This window comes from Neofelis nebulosa, chromosome 12 (genome assembly GCF_028018385.1).
Source record: "Neofelis nebulosa isolate mNeoNeb1 chromosome 12, mNeoNeb1.pri, whole genome shotgun sequence".
Taxonomy (NCBI): Eukaryota; Metazoa; Chordata; class Mammalia; order Carnivora; family Felidae; genus Neofelis; species Neofelis nebulosa.
Window position 1 is genome coordinate 64,782,431 of NC_080793.1, and position 16,945 is coordinate 64,799,375.

The 16,945-nt window shown below is 38.7% G+C and overlaps 1 protein-coding gene across 17 annotated transcripts in view; it reads left to right on the plus strand.

Moving 5' to 3' along the window:
- The window catches only part of CDC14B (cell division cycle 14B), a 130,670-nt gene that overhangs the window by 50,512 nt on the left and 63,213 nt on the right, over positions 1-16,945 (plus strand). For 13 of the 17 annotated variants that reach the window (XM_058695451.1, XM_058695449.1, XM_058695452.1 and 10 more), the window contains 3 exons: positions 2,751-2,841; positions 3,387-3,462; positions 6,241-6,333. In XM_058695451.1, the coding sequence (XP_058551434.1) occupies positions 2,751-2,841; positions 3,387-3,462; positions 6,241-6,333 (260 nt within the window). Of the gene's footprint in view, positions 1-1,093; positions 1,373-2,750; positions 2,842-3,386; positions 3,463-6,240; positions 6,334-16,945 lie in introns of those variants that run through there. The other 4 variants (XM_058695466.1, XM_058695465.1, XM_058695453.1 and 1 more) reach the window with 2 other exon arrangements.

The window sequence follows — 16,945 nt, forward strand, 5'->3', positions numbered from 1 at the left end:
TATCAATTTAATACATTCTCTTATGGCTTTTAGTTTTTGTTTCATTTAAAAACGCCCAATTGGAGAGTACAGAAATAATTCATTATTTTGTTTTTACATTTAAAGTCTTTGATCCTTTTGGAAATTTTAGGATAAGGTTAGGAGGTATGCAGGCTTACTTTTGATGCAAAGATGTATATATTGTGATATAATGTATATATTGTATTAGGACTATAAGTGACTTGGGGGAAAGAGTAGAGTAGTTCCTGTATTGCCTTTCTCTTTACGGGAGTCATTGCAAATTTTTTCACAGATAAAATAATACTTGCCTGTAGGAAACTTGGGAAAATAACAGGAGGAAATGAAAATCATCAAAATCACCCATGGTCCTAGTGTGTATATGCATATACATATGCACATACTCATACTGTATCATAAATTTTTTATCACTTGAGACTAACACAGGAACATAGATTTAGAAAATACTTTAAATGGATGCTTAAGTATTGTGCCTGAATTTTTGTTTTTCAACCATCCTAATGCTTTTTGGAGGAGAAATCTAGGACCTTTAAAGGAACACATGGCCTCAGTTTTAGGCTTACCTTTAAATCCTGAGCAGTTTTGGAGAGCCCAAATAGATGAGACGTCAGCATTCCTGCGAGCCTGGCACCCAGCGGGTCTCGACCCGAAGTGGCCAAGGAGCTGAGTGGACTAAGAAGTCGAACGCCTCCACCCGCCCCCGCCTGGCCGCCGCCCGGCCTTGGACCCCGCCTCCCGGCTTGGCCCTGTCCGGTAACAGTGCCCCCTAGCGGCAGCGGCGAGGAGGGCTGAGTGCGCGGCTGTGGCGGCTGTGGGAATACCCCGCATAGCTGGGCAGGTCAGCCAACGAGTCCTTCTCTTCTGACAAGTCCTTTTAATGGCTTTTGGAGCCGCTTGCTTTTATGAGGCCTGTGTCCGCTTCTGCGGTGTTTTGCTGCACTCCCCAACTTCAAGTGCATTAGTGTGGCCCAGCCAGGCCTGGCGCTGCGGAAGACCGCCAGGCGGCCCCAAGGCGGGCCGAGGCTCAGCCCCGGCGGCTGGGGCTCGTTTCCGCACCCCACTCTTTCGCCACTCTGTTTGGGGCCTTTTGAGAAGTTTTGAACTTCCGGGGTTGGCTCGCCCGCGTTTGTGGTGTGGTGGGTGGCCGAGGGGCGTTGCTGTGCCCTGCGCTTGGGCGCGGCCCTTTAAACTTTCTGTTTTTTCAAACTTCGGGGGTGTGGTCGCTGCGCCTCCTCTCTCCCGGGCTGGTTGTTCTCTGGCCACCCGGTCCTTCCCTCCGCCCCGCCTTCCAGATGCTTTGGAGTCATGAGCCGGGAGGGCGCAGGGACCCCTCTGGTGGCCGAGGTGATCAAAGGTGAGTGCGGGGCTTGTCTGTCGCCGGCGCCGCCGAGACACCCGGTACTCAGCATCAGGCGGTGCCGCGGGGCGGGGGGTCTAGGGGAGGTGAGGAGGCGTCAATTGCCGGCAAAGGGCTGCCCTTCCACTTCGGGCCGGGCCGTTGCTGTCTCACGGGCGTGGGTGGCCTCCCCGGACTCCTTGTCCCCAAGCACGGTCTTGCTTTGGGGCGAATCCACACGGACACGTGCAGTTGGGAACCCGGTGTCCTTACACCCCTGGGTGGTAGAGTAGTTGCGTCTCCTCACCCAAGGGAGCAAAATCCCAGGTCATTCTGTGCACGGGGATCAAGGTTCATTTGTGGTTGGAAAGGAATAAACTCCGGCATCCGTTTGAGTGTTTGTGGTTGCAAGACATTTCAGTTGAGTTTGCAAGGAAGTAAATACAGCGATTGTGTGAGTTGAATTGTAGACAGAAATTGTTTAGATTCCCATTTGGGGAAAGGATGCCAGCTGGCGTTCTTTATATTTTACTATTTTGAAGGCTGTGCTTGATTTTGCCACAATCTGAGTGTGAGTATTCTCCTAGCACTACTTATTACTACTAAGAGGTATTGCAGGTGACTGCTTCACTGATGGTTTTTAGGCAACTTTTTTGGGGGGTGAGGAATGGAGAAAGGGTGGAGCCTCTGAGCATTACTACTCCTTACCATTCTTGATAAACTTCACAGCAGCCTAACTGCATTTATGCAACACAAGTTCATCTCACACTCCTCTTGGAGAAACCTCTCATTGCTTCTGTTGTAATGGTAATTTGTCTAATTGTAAAAATCTCTATGACAGTAGTGATTCCGAATCAAAAAAGAAGCGATCCCTAAGAACAGTTGGATAAACATGGTTTGTTTTGTTGTGTTCTATAGCCATAAACATTAATTTAGCAGCATTTTTTGATGGCGTTCTTTAGTTTCTGTTTTAAAAAGTGCAGTTTCCTATTGAAATAACTTTTTAGGATGACTTGAAAACCTAGTGAAACAAAGCACAAGTAATCTAGGTTGATGCCTAATTATCAAATGCATGCCTCCAGTTGCTGAAATTTCTTAGCCCATGGGTACTAAAGTTTTGTAATGAGAGGTTCCTCTAAAAATCTAGCCATGTTGCTATGTGAAAAATTACTTACTGCTATTGAAATTTATGGTTAAAAGCAATTTCTCCTTTAAAAATGTGGCTTATTTATTATCACCTGCCAGAATAGCAAAACATTTTGAAATTGCCCATTATTACCCTTACCATGCATGGGAAAAATAAAAATTTGACTTCATCTGAAAAGAGTTGCATCATGATACGTGAAACGTTTTTTAATAACCTGAAGAAAGGAACATTGCAATTTTTCCATTTCAGATCGCCTTTGTTTTGCCATTCTCTACAGCAGACCAAAGAGTTCATCAAATGTACATTATTTCAGCATAGATAATGAACTTGAATATGAGAAGTAAGTATTGGTTTTTAAAAGATTGTTAGTAACATTTTTTTTTTATTTTGAAGAATCTAAAGGTATGTTTATAAGTAGAATAGCCTTGGAAAATTACTAATCTGTTGATAATTGGAGAATGCTTTTTTTTTTAAACTCTTGGTAATAAAATAGATCTTTAGGAAAAAATCAAAATGAAAGAACCTTCCTAAATTTAATAATTTACATTTGAAATTCTAATAGTTTAAGGTATATTGAGATTAAGCTAATATGCTACTAAGTAAGATGCTGTGTTTTTGCCAGTAGAAACATGTGGAAAAACAGCTTTTTTATTCAACAGGTATTTTCAGATGTTATCGAGGCTAGATTTAACCATTGTCACACTTGCCATGTTTTTTTAATAAGCATTATTTACCAGAATACCACTAGTATTAAGTTGTATGATCAGTAAAAATTTGGTATACTCTTTCTTGTCTTAATTGGATCTTGTAGTTCCAAAAAGGCATTTATATTAGAGCATCTAGAATGTATATATATATATATGTTTTTGTTTTTCATTTTTAAAGCTTCTACGCAGATTTTGGACCACTCAATCTGGCAATGGTTTACAGATATTGTTGCAAGATAAATAAGAAATTAAAGGTAAAATCTTTTTTACTTAAGATTTGACTTAGGTAATCATTGTTAGCCTGATCATGGGGAGGGAAAAGTAAGGAAAACATACCTCTGTTTTTTATTTAAAAAAAAAAAAAAAAAAAAAGTCTTGTTTCTCACTGCAGTGGTGCTTAAGACATACATGTGGCTTATTGTTTTATATAGTCATAGTGTATATGTTTATTTTCCAGAGTTTTGACTGAATGGTTTAAGACTGATTGAGTCGTTTGGTTCTGGTTTGAATTGGTAATGATTAAATACTTGAAAAGCCAAAGTGGAAATTGGTTATTAAAGTGAAACCTCTTACTGTCTGTTCTAATGGAACTGAAACCCAGCAAGAGAAACTTAAACTTCCCTTGCTTTGGTCAAGCAATGACCTTTCTGCCTTCACTTTGACAGAGAATGCTAGCAAACTAGTGAAGAAAATTGCATCATCTTACTTCCATTCTATCTTTAATGTCCCGTGATATTGTACTACTACTTGTGACTTTTCACCCTCACCCATTGTACCTACTATTAAGGAGCAGGGAAGGCAGGGGCAAACAGCATCTCTTTAAGGCTGTATATGAGACTTGCAAAGAATATTTCTATTAGTTTGAACTCAGACCCCATTCCTTTATTTAAAAAACTTTGACTTATGGTTACATATAATAAAAAGTGTCTGTGTACTGCTAGCAATTCCAAATTAGTCACTGTAAATTCTCAAGTAGAAAGTGCTGCATTTAGGGGCCGTTACTTTTTTAAAAACAATGTTATCCAGGTGATTACTTACCATACAATTACACAGAAGAAATAAAATTTGTTTTCAACTAAAAATTAAATTGTATTAAAAATTTATGAGTGATTAAGGCAGATTTTTTTTTCCCTTGAGCCTCAAACCTAAAATTCCCCATCATAACTGTTGGAAATACCTGCCAGAGGAGTTACTAATCTGCAAAATGGCAATGTGCCTTTTCTTTTTGTATTATATAGTATGCCCTACAGATTTATGTAGAGATGGAAACTCTTTTTTTCTGGGCTTTATTTTTCTCTTGAATAGGAATATAAGCATTTATGGCCTTGTATATTTATGTCCACACCCTCCTCCTTTTTTCCACTTGCCAGTGGCAGGTCTTTTGTTCATACAGGGCTAGGAAGCTAAAAATAATTTCCTCTCCCCCTGCTTGAGTTTCTTTGCTCTAATTTTGAAAGACTTTTTTTCCCCCGTGTATTCCTCTATCTACAGCCTTTTATCCTTCTGTCAACCAAGAATATATTGGTATATTAGTCCTTTTTTTTTTTTTTTTTAAACTTTTTATCATTTACTAGAACCAACTTTCAGGGTATTGACCATCCAACCTGGTAGGAACATTACTGCCTACTCAATTAGTGATAAAAACATGTATAGAGTTTGAATTTCAGTGTCTTGTGCTTATGTTGTTCTATGGCTGGTTGGGTTTTGTTTTTGTTTTTAAAATCAACTTGGATCTCTTACTCTATGTAAACAAAATATGTACACATTCATCATTGACTCACAGAAGCCAAGAAATACGTGCTTTTTGAACTCAGTATATCCTTTTCCTTATGCTTACCTGAATCTGTTTCTGCTCACGTTAGTGAAATACAGGTGAGGAGGTCCTAACTAATCATATGCTTTTTTTGGTCTTTAAATTCCATATCCTTTTAAATAAAAAGTATAATGTATTTACAGAATTGAAGTATAATGTATGTACAGAAATAGGTACAGATCTTGAGGTTCAGATCAATGAATTTTCACAAACTGAGTATATGTAGGTAATCATCTAAGTCATCAAATCAAGAACAGAATGTTAGCAACGCCACACAAGAGCCCACTTATGCTCTGTTATCTCTGTTCCACCCCTTCTCTGCCCTGTTACCTCATTCACTATCCTGATTTGTAACAGAATTATTTTTGCCTGTTTTTATTTACCCTTTTATTAAAAAAATGTTTTTTAACGTTTATTCATTTTTTTTTAAATTTTTTTTTTTTAACGTTTATTTATTTTTGAGACAGAGAGAGACAGAGCATGAACGGGGGAGGGGCAGAGAGAGAGGGAGACACAGAATTGGAAGCAGGCTCTAGGCTCTGAGCCATCAACCCAGAGCCTGACGCGGGGCTCGAACTCACGGACCGCGAGATCGTGACCTGAGCTGAAGTCCGACGCTTAACCGACTGAGGCACCCAGGCGCCCCTAAAGTTTATTCATTTTTGAGAGACAGAGCACGAGTGGGGAAGGGGCAGAGAGGGGTAGACACAGAATCTGAAGCAGGCTCCAGACTCCGAGCTGTCAGCACAGAGCCCAACGCGCGGCTTGAACTCTCTAACTGCAAGATCTTGACCTGAGCTGAGCCGGAAGTCAGACGTTCAACTGACTAAACCACCCAGGCGCCCCACCCTTTTATTTTAATGTAAAGGTTTTGGGAATAGATGTTAAAAACAAAAACGGGGAAAGGAAAGAAAAGTCCCCTCCCCCCCACTGCCTTTTCTAGCATCGTATGTATTCTTTCAGAGCATGTACTCTAAGCATATACCTGTTCATGTCTCTTCCTCACTCCTTAATTGTACATTCATTTTAATCCAAGAATATGTCTATTATGGGAAGGTACATGGTATTTTTGAGTATTAGAGTTAACTATTTTAAAGTTCTTGCTAATACAAATGCTTATATGTTGTTAAGATTTGGAATTTATATCTTCATCACAAAGTAAAGTTTTAGGAAACTTGAAATTAAAGAGAAATACTAACAGCTGTTTATCTTTATGCAGTCCATCACAATGATGAGGAAGAAAATTATTCATTTTACTGGCTCTGATCAGAGAAAACAAGCAAATGCTGCTTTCCTTATTGGATGTTATATGGTAAGTATTAAACTGATTTCCTAACATATTAGTGAAAATGCATACGGCAGTGGTACTTTAAATTGCAGTTGGAATTTTGAAATTACGTTTTCTATGATAACGTCTTGATTTCTTTCCAGAAAGAACATGTTTTGTTTTTAAAGATTTGACCAGCTGGAAAGGCTGTGCATGTTTGGGAGGATGTTTCTGTACCTTTTACTCAGTTTTGCTGTTTTGAACCTAAAACTACTCTTTAAAAAGTCTATTTTTTAAAAAAATTGATCAACTACTGTGAAACCCCTTTTCTGTGTTTTGCACTTAATAATGCCCCTAAAGCTGTGTTTTTATAAACCCATGGTCCGTTTAGTGAAGTTGTAAAAGTGGAGTCAGGATTAATAATTGTTTTTTTTTCTAGAAAAACAGCAAAGTGCATCATATGAAATAAGAGTGCTTTATAATTTGAATATAGGCAATTTTTTCCTAACTGAGGTATGATTCTTAGATCTATTCTTAGGATTCTCTCTATTATCAAAACATCTTGCATGAGGAAAATGGGTGCATACTGCGTAGGTTACACAGGACATTGAGAGGTCTGTTTGAATCATTGCAAATTGTGTTTGGAATAGCCAGTATTTACACAAGAGTTATAAATTTCATTTATTTATAAGCATCAAGGAAGAGCTTTATTTTTTTAGTCCCATTTTATCACTGCCTGATGCATTTATCTGCAGGAGTATCTTAGCAGCAAGTTTTCCAGAGTATGCCGAGAGCTCCTCCAGAGTGGTGTGTCCTTATCTTTTTGTTTGTTGGTATGGAAGCTAGCTGTTCTGTTCACTGGAGAAGAGCAAGTTGAATGTGTTTTCTACTCCCATCCACCATAAAGGGATTGTCTTTGAAGTTCTTTAGATAAGTTCTTTCTTCCCTCAGCTTGCTACTTGATTCTGTCATGCTTTCCTCCCTTTGAAAGTTATTTTCTGGTATATTGTTTAATAATTTAGAATGTACAGTGATTAGACCAGAAGTTGGTGGTACTAGCTAACATTGCACCTAAAAATTAGTGATTTCCTTTTCTGTTAAAGGTAAATCATTAACAACAGTGATTAAGGCCTTTTTTGCTTTTGTTTTTCCTCTTGTGCTCACAGAAATAGTTGGTAGAAATGTTTTTGGGATAGTTTTATCATCTCCGAATATATGAAACACAGGTTGTAGATGATGTCTATTAAAATTTGACTTCTTAAGCTTACCGAAATTTGGTGCTTTTGTTTAGTTGTTTGTTTTTCCATCTTTCCTGGTGTTTATTGTGCTTCACAGCAAAAATTCTTAGGGGTAAAAAAAAGCCTATGCAAGTTCTCAAGAAAAAGAATAGGGAGGTGGCTCTTTTAACAGGGGCATTTGGTCCCATTACTTAGCCAATCACTGGGGATAGGAACCCCATGGATTACAGGATAAATCATGACAGCTTTACAGAAAGAGGGATGTAGCCAGAATTCTTGGGGTTTGTACAGTGTTAAGAGGAGATGCTGGAGAAATGGCCCTTGGTGTGACAGTAAAAGTCTTTGCACTGCCCAGGAGAAAATCTGGGTGGCTGAAGCCATTCCATTTCAGAGAATGTGCGCTTGCCTAGAACATACCGAGTTCTGCCTGGACTGTTCTTGGTGCACTCATTTGTTTCTGGTCAGGTGAGATGTCCCCAAGTTGGGGGGGGGGGGGGTCTTGGGGAGCCAGACATGATGTCTTCAGTGTGAAGACCCTCCAGAGAAGGTGGCTGTGATCACGGTGGAAACCAAGGGTTTTGTTAAAAACAAAACACTTGATAATTTTATAAATAAGAAATCTCTTTTTAATAATCTTATTGCTGTTGTGTGTTACTGCTAGTGAAAAAAAAAAATGACCTCGGCAAATTTACCAAAAATTTGTTGTCATTTGTTTTAAGTTTGGTGTTGGTCTTTTGACTTTGTTTATGGTTTATTTTGGCATGTAAAAGTGTATTTTTCTATTTTTAACATATTTGGAGTTAGAAATCCTTCCAGGATTTTATGCTCTCAGATTAACACTGATTTGATTGGTTAGGAAAGTGCCAGGTAAGCAATTTGGACATGGACTTGAGTTCATTCCTTTGCTCAGTTAGAAGCCAGCTTGGCAGGAGGATCACAGCTCTTGGCTATAGTGAAAGTCCTTGCAGCCATGACTGGCTGGCTAAAGTGGGAGCTTGGAGTTCAAATGATGCTAGGTAGAGAAATAGGAGAAAACCTTCTAAGAAAAGGAAATTTATTAATAGTAGCAAAAGAGGATCGAGGTATAACATGGATACCTTAAAAGATGAAACATCAAAGGTAAGTAAATAGAGATTTGATCTGGTTGAAGTCTGTTAAATCCTCTGATGAAAGATTTGTAGAAAGAATGAGAGTTCCCTAAAAAATCAATCTGCAGCCTTGATAACCTTTTTTTGGAGTTATTGAGGAATTTTGGAGATTGTAAGGCTTTTTAATGGTTGACCTGGAAGGTGGTGTGGTAATGTTAAAACAGAAAGTCTAGAGGAAGAAGTTTCAGGAAGGAAATGTTCCAAATGGACTGACTCTTGATCCATCCTTTTACACTCTGGGATTCTGAAGGGGATGTCCCCTTCATCTTTACACATTCAGAAGGACCTAATACAGAGTGTGGAGGAGGCTTGAGAATAAAGTGGCAGTACTTCTATTATCTTTTTGTCTTAAAAACAGAGGAGGTTAGTTTTATAAGTACTCAAAATAACTCAGATACTTAAAACAGGATTGATATGCTCATGCTCCCTTTTGTCAGATGGTCAAGTGTCACATGTGGCAGAAGAAGTGAGATTATTGGCTTAACTATTCATTTGTCTTCAATGTGCATATTTCCAAGTAATGCACTTTGTGTGGCCTGGTAAATGGATTCACAATCATCTGAAATGGTAGGAGCTTTGGTAACAAATTATGGTAAAAGCAACCATCTTAGGGTGCTGGGTTAAGCATCCAACTCTTAGTTTCAGCTCAGGTCAGGATCTCACAATTTTGTGTGTGGGTTTGAGCCCTGCATGGGGCTCTGTGCTATAGATGCAGAGCCTATTTGGGATTCTCTCTCTCTACCTCTCTCTCTCTCTCTCTGCCCCTTCCCCACTTGGTGCTCTCTCTCAAAATGAATAAACTTTAAAATTTTAATTAAAGCAAATTAAAAAAAAAAAGAAAAATCTTGTATACCACTCAGCGTAGAAGACTTGAGGAATGTGAAAGATAAGTGCATTACATCATTTTATGAAGTGGTAAGTTTACCCTGTTGTGATAAGTCTGTGATTCCTTATTACCTAGCCAGATTTGGAGACGGGTGGTATATATAGCCTGTTATTTCAAGTAAAGGTGAAGTTTTAAGTGAAAGTGCCTTTCAAAACAAATAAATTCATAAGAGAGTATTTTGAAAATAAAAGTTTGAAACTTTTGTCATTTTGTGAAAAATGTCATGTACAAAACCTGTGTACCCTTGAGAAATTTAGAAAATCTTCCTTAAAAATAAAAAATAAAAACCCTTTTATATTTATAAAAACAGGACATGTGCAGGGGCGCCTGGGTGGCTCAGTCGGTTGAGCGGCCGACTTCGGCTTAGGTCATGATCTCGCGGTCTGTGAGTTTGAGTCCCACGTCGGGCTCTGTGCTGACAGCTCAGAGCCTGGAGCCTGTTTCGGATTCTGTGTCTCCCTCTCTCTGACCCTCCCCCATTCATGCTCTGTCTCTCTCTGTCTCAAAAATAAATAAACGTTAAAAAAAAATTAAAAAAAAAAACCAGGACATGTGCATATGTGTGTGTAATATACTATATGTTTTATGTTCACTAGTACAGTTTTATCACCTATTTTTTTTCAGTCAGTGGCTCATTGTTCCATTTTAGTACATACTGCATCATCTCTATACCTGGATTATATTCATATTTCCTCCATCGATCCAAAATGCCCAAAGCAATATGTAATCCAGGACCACACATTGTGTATGATTGTTGTGCCCTTAACCTCACTGACACATTCATGGTACCTTTTTGCTAACACTGATTTATGGAAGAGACCAGACCTCTTATGGAATGTTCTACCTTTCGAATTTCTCTGGTTTCTTCCTTGTGGTATGTTTTAACTGTTTTTCTCCATTCTCTGTATGTCTTCAGAACTGGAAGTTAAATCTGTAGGCTTGTGCATTAGTAGAATATGTTGCATCATATCAGGAAACATATGATATAATACCTAAATTACCATTCAGGATGCTAAAAATGTCCTTTGGATTAGGGGCTAATCATCAAATTCCTTCAGTGTATGATTTTTCTCCTTTATGACTTAATGGATTCAGATGGTGTTATTTTGAAACTATTTGTATGTTCAGTTCCCCATCAACCATGCAGCTAGTGTTTTAAACAACAATTATAGTACTTGCCTCAATCAATTTTATTATGATTTCAGTATAACCATAATTCCTAATTATTTCATTCATCCTTCATTTATTAGTTGGCTTTCTTTCATGGAAATTGAACTTCCTTTCTTCCAGTTAAGATTGTTGGTTATCCTGAAACCAGTTTCCTACTGAAAAGGCAGAATGAATGGTGTTTTTCCATTTAAGCACACAGTTTTCAAAGTCAAGTGTTCTAGTGATAGCCACAAAACAAAATTTTATAACCTGCTTTAAAATCATCTAAGTAAAGTTTCAGTGGATTTTGGGCTTATTTGCTAAGCATGTTTTCAAATGTGCAGCACTCCTCTATTAGTTTGTTTTTTTTTTTAATTTTTTTTTTTTAACGTTTATTTATTTTTGAGACAGAGAGAGACAGAGCATGAACGGGGGAGGGGCAGAGAGAGAGGGAGACACAGAACTGGAAGCAGGCTCCAGGCTCTGGGCCATCAGCCCAGAGCCCAACGCGGGGCTCGAACTCACGGACCGCGAGATCGTGACCTGAGCTGAAGTCGGGCGCTTAACCGACTGAGCCACCCAGGCGCCCCTCTATTAGTTTTTAATAATATCTGATTAGCATTTGGTAAGTTGGGAATTTACTAACCAAATGTCCATCATTGGCTGGATGGGTTGAAAGAATGAGTGTAATCGTTTCTGCATTTACATATACTTACCACAGTAAAGTATCTGTTTTAGTTAAAGCACCCATTAAAATCAAGAATTGAAACAGCTGTGCATGATTTTATGTATATGAAGCTCTTGGAAGGCTAGCTATTCTATTCCATAGAGACAGAAAGCATATCAGTGGTTGTCTCAGACTTATGGGGAGGGGGAAACATTTGGGATTAACTGGGAAGATGCACAAGAGAACTTTTGAGGGTGATGGGAATTTCCTTTCTGGATTGTGTCATGGTTATATAGGTGTAGACAGTTGTTAAAATCCATTGACTTGTACATTTAAAATTATGTTTTTATTGATTGTAAAATATACTTCTGTAAATATTTTTTAACTAAAAAAAGTAATAAATAGAAGAAAAGAAATAGCCGAACTCACAACTAGGCATTTAAAAACACTTAAAAAATGAAGCATTAGCTGTTAAATTTATTAACATTTTAGTGAAGAAGTTCTTTATTTTATTATTTTTTTTGTGAAGAAGTTCTTTAAAACACAATTACTGTATATAATCATTTAAGAAATAACTGTCACTTTATCTTTGTCTATTTAATTTTTTATGTGTATGCTTTGTAATGGAAGTGATAGTGTGTAATACTAGTAGGTATAAACATCAATTTCTAGTTGCAAAATAGTTTTTTGAAGAGGCCACTGAGCTGGCTTTTAATTTCAGTTTAGGTAGAATATCTGGCACAAATTAAACATTGAATAAAATGTCTTCTTTTTCTTTTTCCCCCCTGCTCCTGTCCACCATTATCATATCTTAAATCTGCTTTTTATATTAAAAAACAAGAAAGTTACCATTTTATCTTATTGCCCCAGCAGCAATTCTGTTTTCCTGCAGATATATAGTATTTAGCTCTTCCATAGGTTAAATGTACTTTTGAGGGCCAGTGTGGGAAATTAACCATTGTTTCTAATAGTTTTTGTGGTTTTTGTGGTTAAGGCGTTCTGAGTATAAGATAAATGACAGAAGCAAACTCTTGGTACATAGCTTGCAAATTTGCTTTCCTTTAATGTTTGATAGATTACTTCGGTGGAGCTAATTGTGCTAACATATAGATTTCCTGTTCAAAATTTATCCCTCTGTATTATTATTTTTTATTTCTAAGCAATTTTTATAAACTTTATAATGACTTACCTTGTAAATTGTTAACATTTACATTGAAAATTATACTAATTAAATTCTGGGAATTGATTAATTCAGCAATCTGTGAGTAGAATCCTAAATTGTATTGAATTTGAGATTACTTCAACAATTAGAATAAGAGCTCAGGGACTTAATTTGTTATTTAATGATGATCTTTTGAACTTGTAGTCTCCTTTTCCTGAAGGAATTAATTATTTTGGACCCGGAGTAGTCAGTACCAGGTTAAGGTGGCTGCAGGGTGAAGGGATCAGATGAGAAGTTAAGACAAAGGGAGCACAGAGGAGAGGATCTGGGAGCTGTAGGTAAGAATCCAGTTCAGCAAATAGCCATCTAAATGGGGCAGCAGGGGCGCCTGGGTGGCGCAGTCGGTTAAGCGTCCGACTTCAGCCAGGTCACGATCTCGCGGTCCGTGAGTTCGAGCCCCGCGTCAGGCTCTGGGCTGATGGCTCGGAGCCTGGAGCCTGTTTCGGATTCTGTGTCTCCCTCTTTCTCTGCCCCTCCCCCGTTCATGCTCTGTCTCTCTCTGTCCCAAAAATAAATAAAAAACGTTGAAAAAAAAATTAAAAAAAAAAAAATAAAAAATAAAAAAAAATAAATGGGGCAGCAAAGACTGGAGGATAAAATCAGGTGGGATGGCCAGGGTCTTGGCCCTGGGCAATACTCAGCCCTGGGCAAACACCCTTCCTGGGTGTCAGTGAAAAGTAGGGCCAACAGCAACAGGCAGCTGTAAATAGCAACCAGGAACCAGGTTAGTGTGAGGTGTGCCCAAAAGGGGATAGGATGGGCTGGAGGAACAGGCCAGGTGGTAGAGGTGGCTGTAGGCATCACAGTTCACAGCCTTACTACTTCTTCCTTTTTCACCCTAGTGAGCCTGACTGCTGGTATTTCAGCTGCCCATGATACTTGCTAGGTGGTATTAGTTTGGGGAAAAGGTAAAGAGAAATGACTCTGTTACGAGCTTTGATTGTAGATCTTTTAAGCTGTCTGGAATTTTGGATCCTGTCCTTGTTTTAATACTTATTTTATTTTTTTATTAAAAAAATTTTTGTTTAACATTTATTTTTGAAAGGCAGAGAGAGACAGAGCATGAATGGGGGAGGGGCAGAGAGAGGGGGAGACACAGAAACAGAAGCAGGCTTCAGGCTCTGAGCTGTCAGCACAGAGCCCCACGTGGGGCTCAAACTCACAGACTGCGAGATCATGACCTGAGCCGAAATCGGCTGCTTAACCGACTGAGCCACCCAGGCACCCCTAATACTTGTTTTAGATAGTATGGTTTCTCATCTATAAATAAGGGAAGGGCCTTCTTCCATTCATAGCAAGCAGTGTGATTTTGGGTGACCAGTTGGAGAAGTGGGAGAGTAGTGGCCTGCTGGCTTTGTGTAACTAACAGTATTTATTTTTAAATAATAGTAGTTTGTTTTTGCCATGTTTAAAAATTAGGAGGTTTCATGTAAAAAAAAAAAATCAAGATTTTTGCTTTGTTTAAAAAAAAAAAAATCCCTACTACTCACATAGTATAACCATGTACACTTAATACCTAGAACCCATTCCCTCACATTAAAAAAAAAAAAAAAAAAAAAAAAAAAAGTTTATTTATTTATTTTGAGAAAGAGAGTGAATCCCAAGCAGGCTCTGCCCTGTCAGCATGGAGCCCTACACAGGGCTGGATCTCACAAATCCTTAGATCATGACTAGAGCTGAAATCTAGAGTCGGACCCTTAACTGACAGCCACCCAGGCGCCCCTCCCTCACGTTTATTAGCTGTATGGCTTTGGTAGATAGGATTGCTACTCCAAACTTCCAGTGTCCCTTTATCTAAACTGAGAATCATTATACTAGCCTACTGTTATATAAATAAAAATAATTAAAAAGTGAAAACTGTTGAAATATAAGACGATCTGATTTTTTCTAAAAATGGTTTAGGGTTTTTTTTTTTTCATATTTCTGTATTTGTGCAGGAGCTGTGAAATTGATTTATTTATCTTATCATGTAAAACTGTATTGTATATAGTCTTTCCCTGCTCAATAAGCTATTTCCGTTAGCTTATTTCCATCTTTCATAAACATTTCAGTATTAATCTGAAGAGAGTGATTTCTTTAAAAAAGATCATTCAAGTCTTGGCATAAGAAAGACCGTGTCATCTGGTTGATGCGCATGTAAGTTAATACTGGAAACATTGTGACATTTCTCCATGAAAAATACTTGAAAATGGGGGTACCTGGGTGGCTCAGTCGGTTAAGTGGCTGACTCAGGTCGTGATCTCAGTTTGTGAGTTTGAGCCCCACGTCGGGTTCTGTGCTGACAGCTCAGAGCCTGGAACCTGCTTCAGATTCTGTGTCTCCCTCTCTCTCTGTGCCTCCCCTGCTCACACTCTGTTTCTCTCTGTCTCCCAATAATAGATAAACATTAAAAAAAAAGAAAAATACTTGAAAATGGTTTACTGGTTTATTGGGCTGCCACATTTGTTGTGGAGTTTAAGTACTCTTTGTTATTCTTCATTCTTAGGATGATTTGTGTAATGTTTTGGTTTTTAGAACTGTACCAAAGACCAATAAGTACATAGCTTAAGCTTCAAAATGCTCTGTGTAAGAATAGAAATAGGAAGCATGTGTCTAAGTGATTGGGTGTTACTATTTGAGGCCTGAGTGGTCAGGATTGAAACTGATCAGTCTGTGATTCTTTTCTTTCAGTCCACTAATTAATTCATCACCGATTGAGCCCAGGCCCTCCCAGGTTTTGCAACACAGATCAGTAGTCCAAGGTTAGAAGTTCTCACAGGGACTGAGGCAGGCAGATGGTAATTTAAAAAAGGGGGTGGTGGAAGTCCTAGAAATGGCTTTGATTTTATTCAGCAAAAAAGATCATGACTTTGAAAAGCACTATTGACTTCTCAAGTATTTCTGCCCCAATATTTTATTCATCCTGTGAGATTGCTGTTTGCTTCTTCAGAGAGAAAGAGAGAGGTGGCAACAAGCTCTCCTTCCTAATGCTTTCTAAGCCACAAGACTTGCTTATCTTTACATCTCTGCACTTGTCACCTATTTTTTTATTTATATACTTTTAACAAACTGAACTGATCATTTCTTACTGTTGATTGTGTTACCATATTATTGCTGCCTGACAAATTACTCCCCTGGACTACAGTCATCTAAAGGCTAGCCCGGGGCTGGAGGGTGCACTGCTAACGGGGACTCTTCACACTCCTGCCAATTAGCGCTGATTATTGGCACATGGCCTTAGTTCCTTGCCACACAGCTGCCCAAGTACCGTCACTGAATGATACCTTGAGGTACCTGGAGTGAGGAATCCAATGCTGGAGCCACAGCATCATTTATGCCTCAGAAGTCACACTCTGCCTTTTATGCATTGTTTATACATAGGTGCCCAATCAATGTGGGAGGGGGCCATGCAAGGGTAGAAGTACCAGGAGGTGAGCATCACTGGGACTGTTTTGGAAGCTGGCTACCACAGCTGTTTAATATCTCTCTTGTTCCTCATTTGTTGCTTCCTATTTTTGGATGGCAGTGTGGATTTAGAGTGAGCATTCTATATTTGTACAAAGCTTCTCATGAAAATATACCAAAGGAATTTGAGAAGGACCTAGCTTCCAAATTGCCAGGAACACAGTGATAGATCATAAAATTGCATTGAGTTAGAGTTTACTAATTTGAGGATCTGTGTTAATAGAGGAGCCATTTATAGGGTTTTTCTTAAAAAACAAATTTAGAATAATTTCATTTGGCAAGGCCTTTTGATGCGGGAAGATACGTGAGTGTACAGTTAAAAATGATAGATTGCTAGCAGATATTTCCTTAATAGTTCTGTGTCTTAGTCCTTCTGAGTAGCCATAACAAAGTACCAGAGACTGGGAGGCTTATAAACAGAAATGTATTTCTCACAGTTCTGGAGGCTGGAACTTCCGGGATCAGAATGTCAGCATGGACTGGTGAGGCCTCTCACGTGGTGGAAGGGGCTGAGGATCTCTCTGGGGCTTCTTTTAGAAGGCACTAATCCCATTCATGATGGCTCCACCTTTATGGCTAACCATCTCCCAAAGGCCCCATCTACTAATAGCATCACATCACCTTTTGGGGGTTAGGATTTCAACATAAGAATTTGCAAGGTGGGGCACACAAACATTCAGACTATAGCATTATATAAATAGGCTTATTCTGAGTCTATAAATTTCTTTCAGCTTATCTCATTATACCCAGTATTACCTGTTTAAGTACATTATGTACAAGCATCCCCCAACTAGATTTCAAAAATAACATTTTTTTTTTGTTTTTAAAGTTCATGGCTAGGGATTTAGGTTTTATTCCCCCATAGGAGGAAATGTTATACTGCTCTTGTGTTCTTTGAATTGA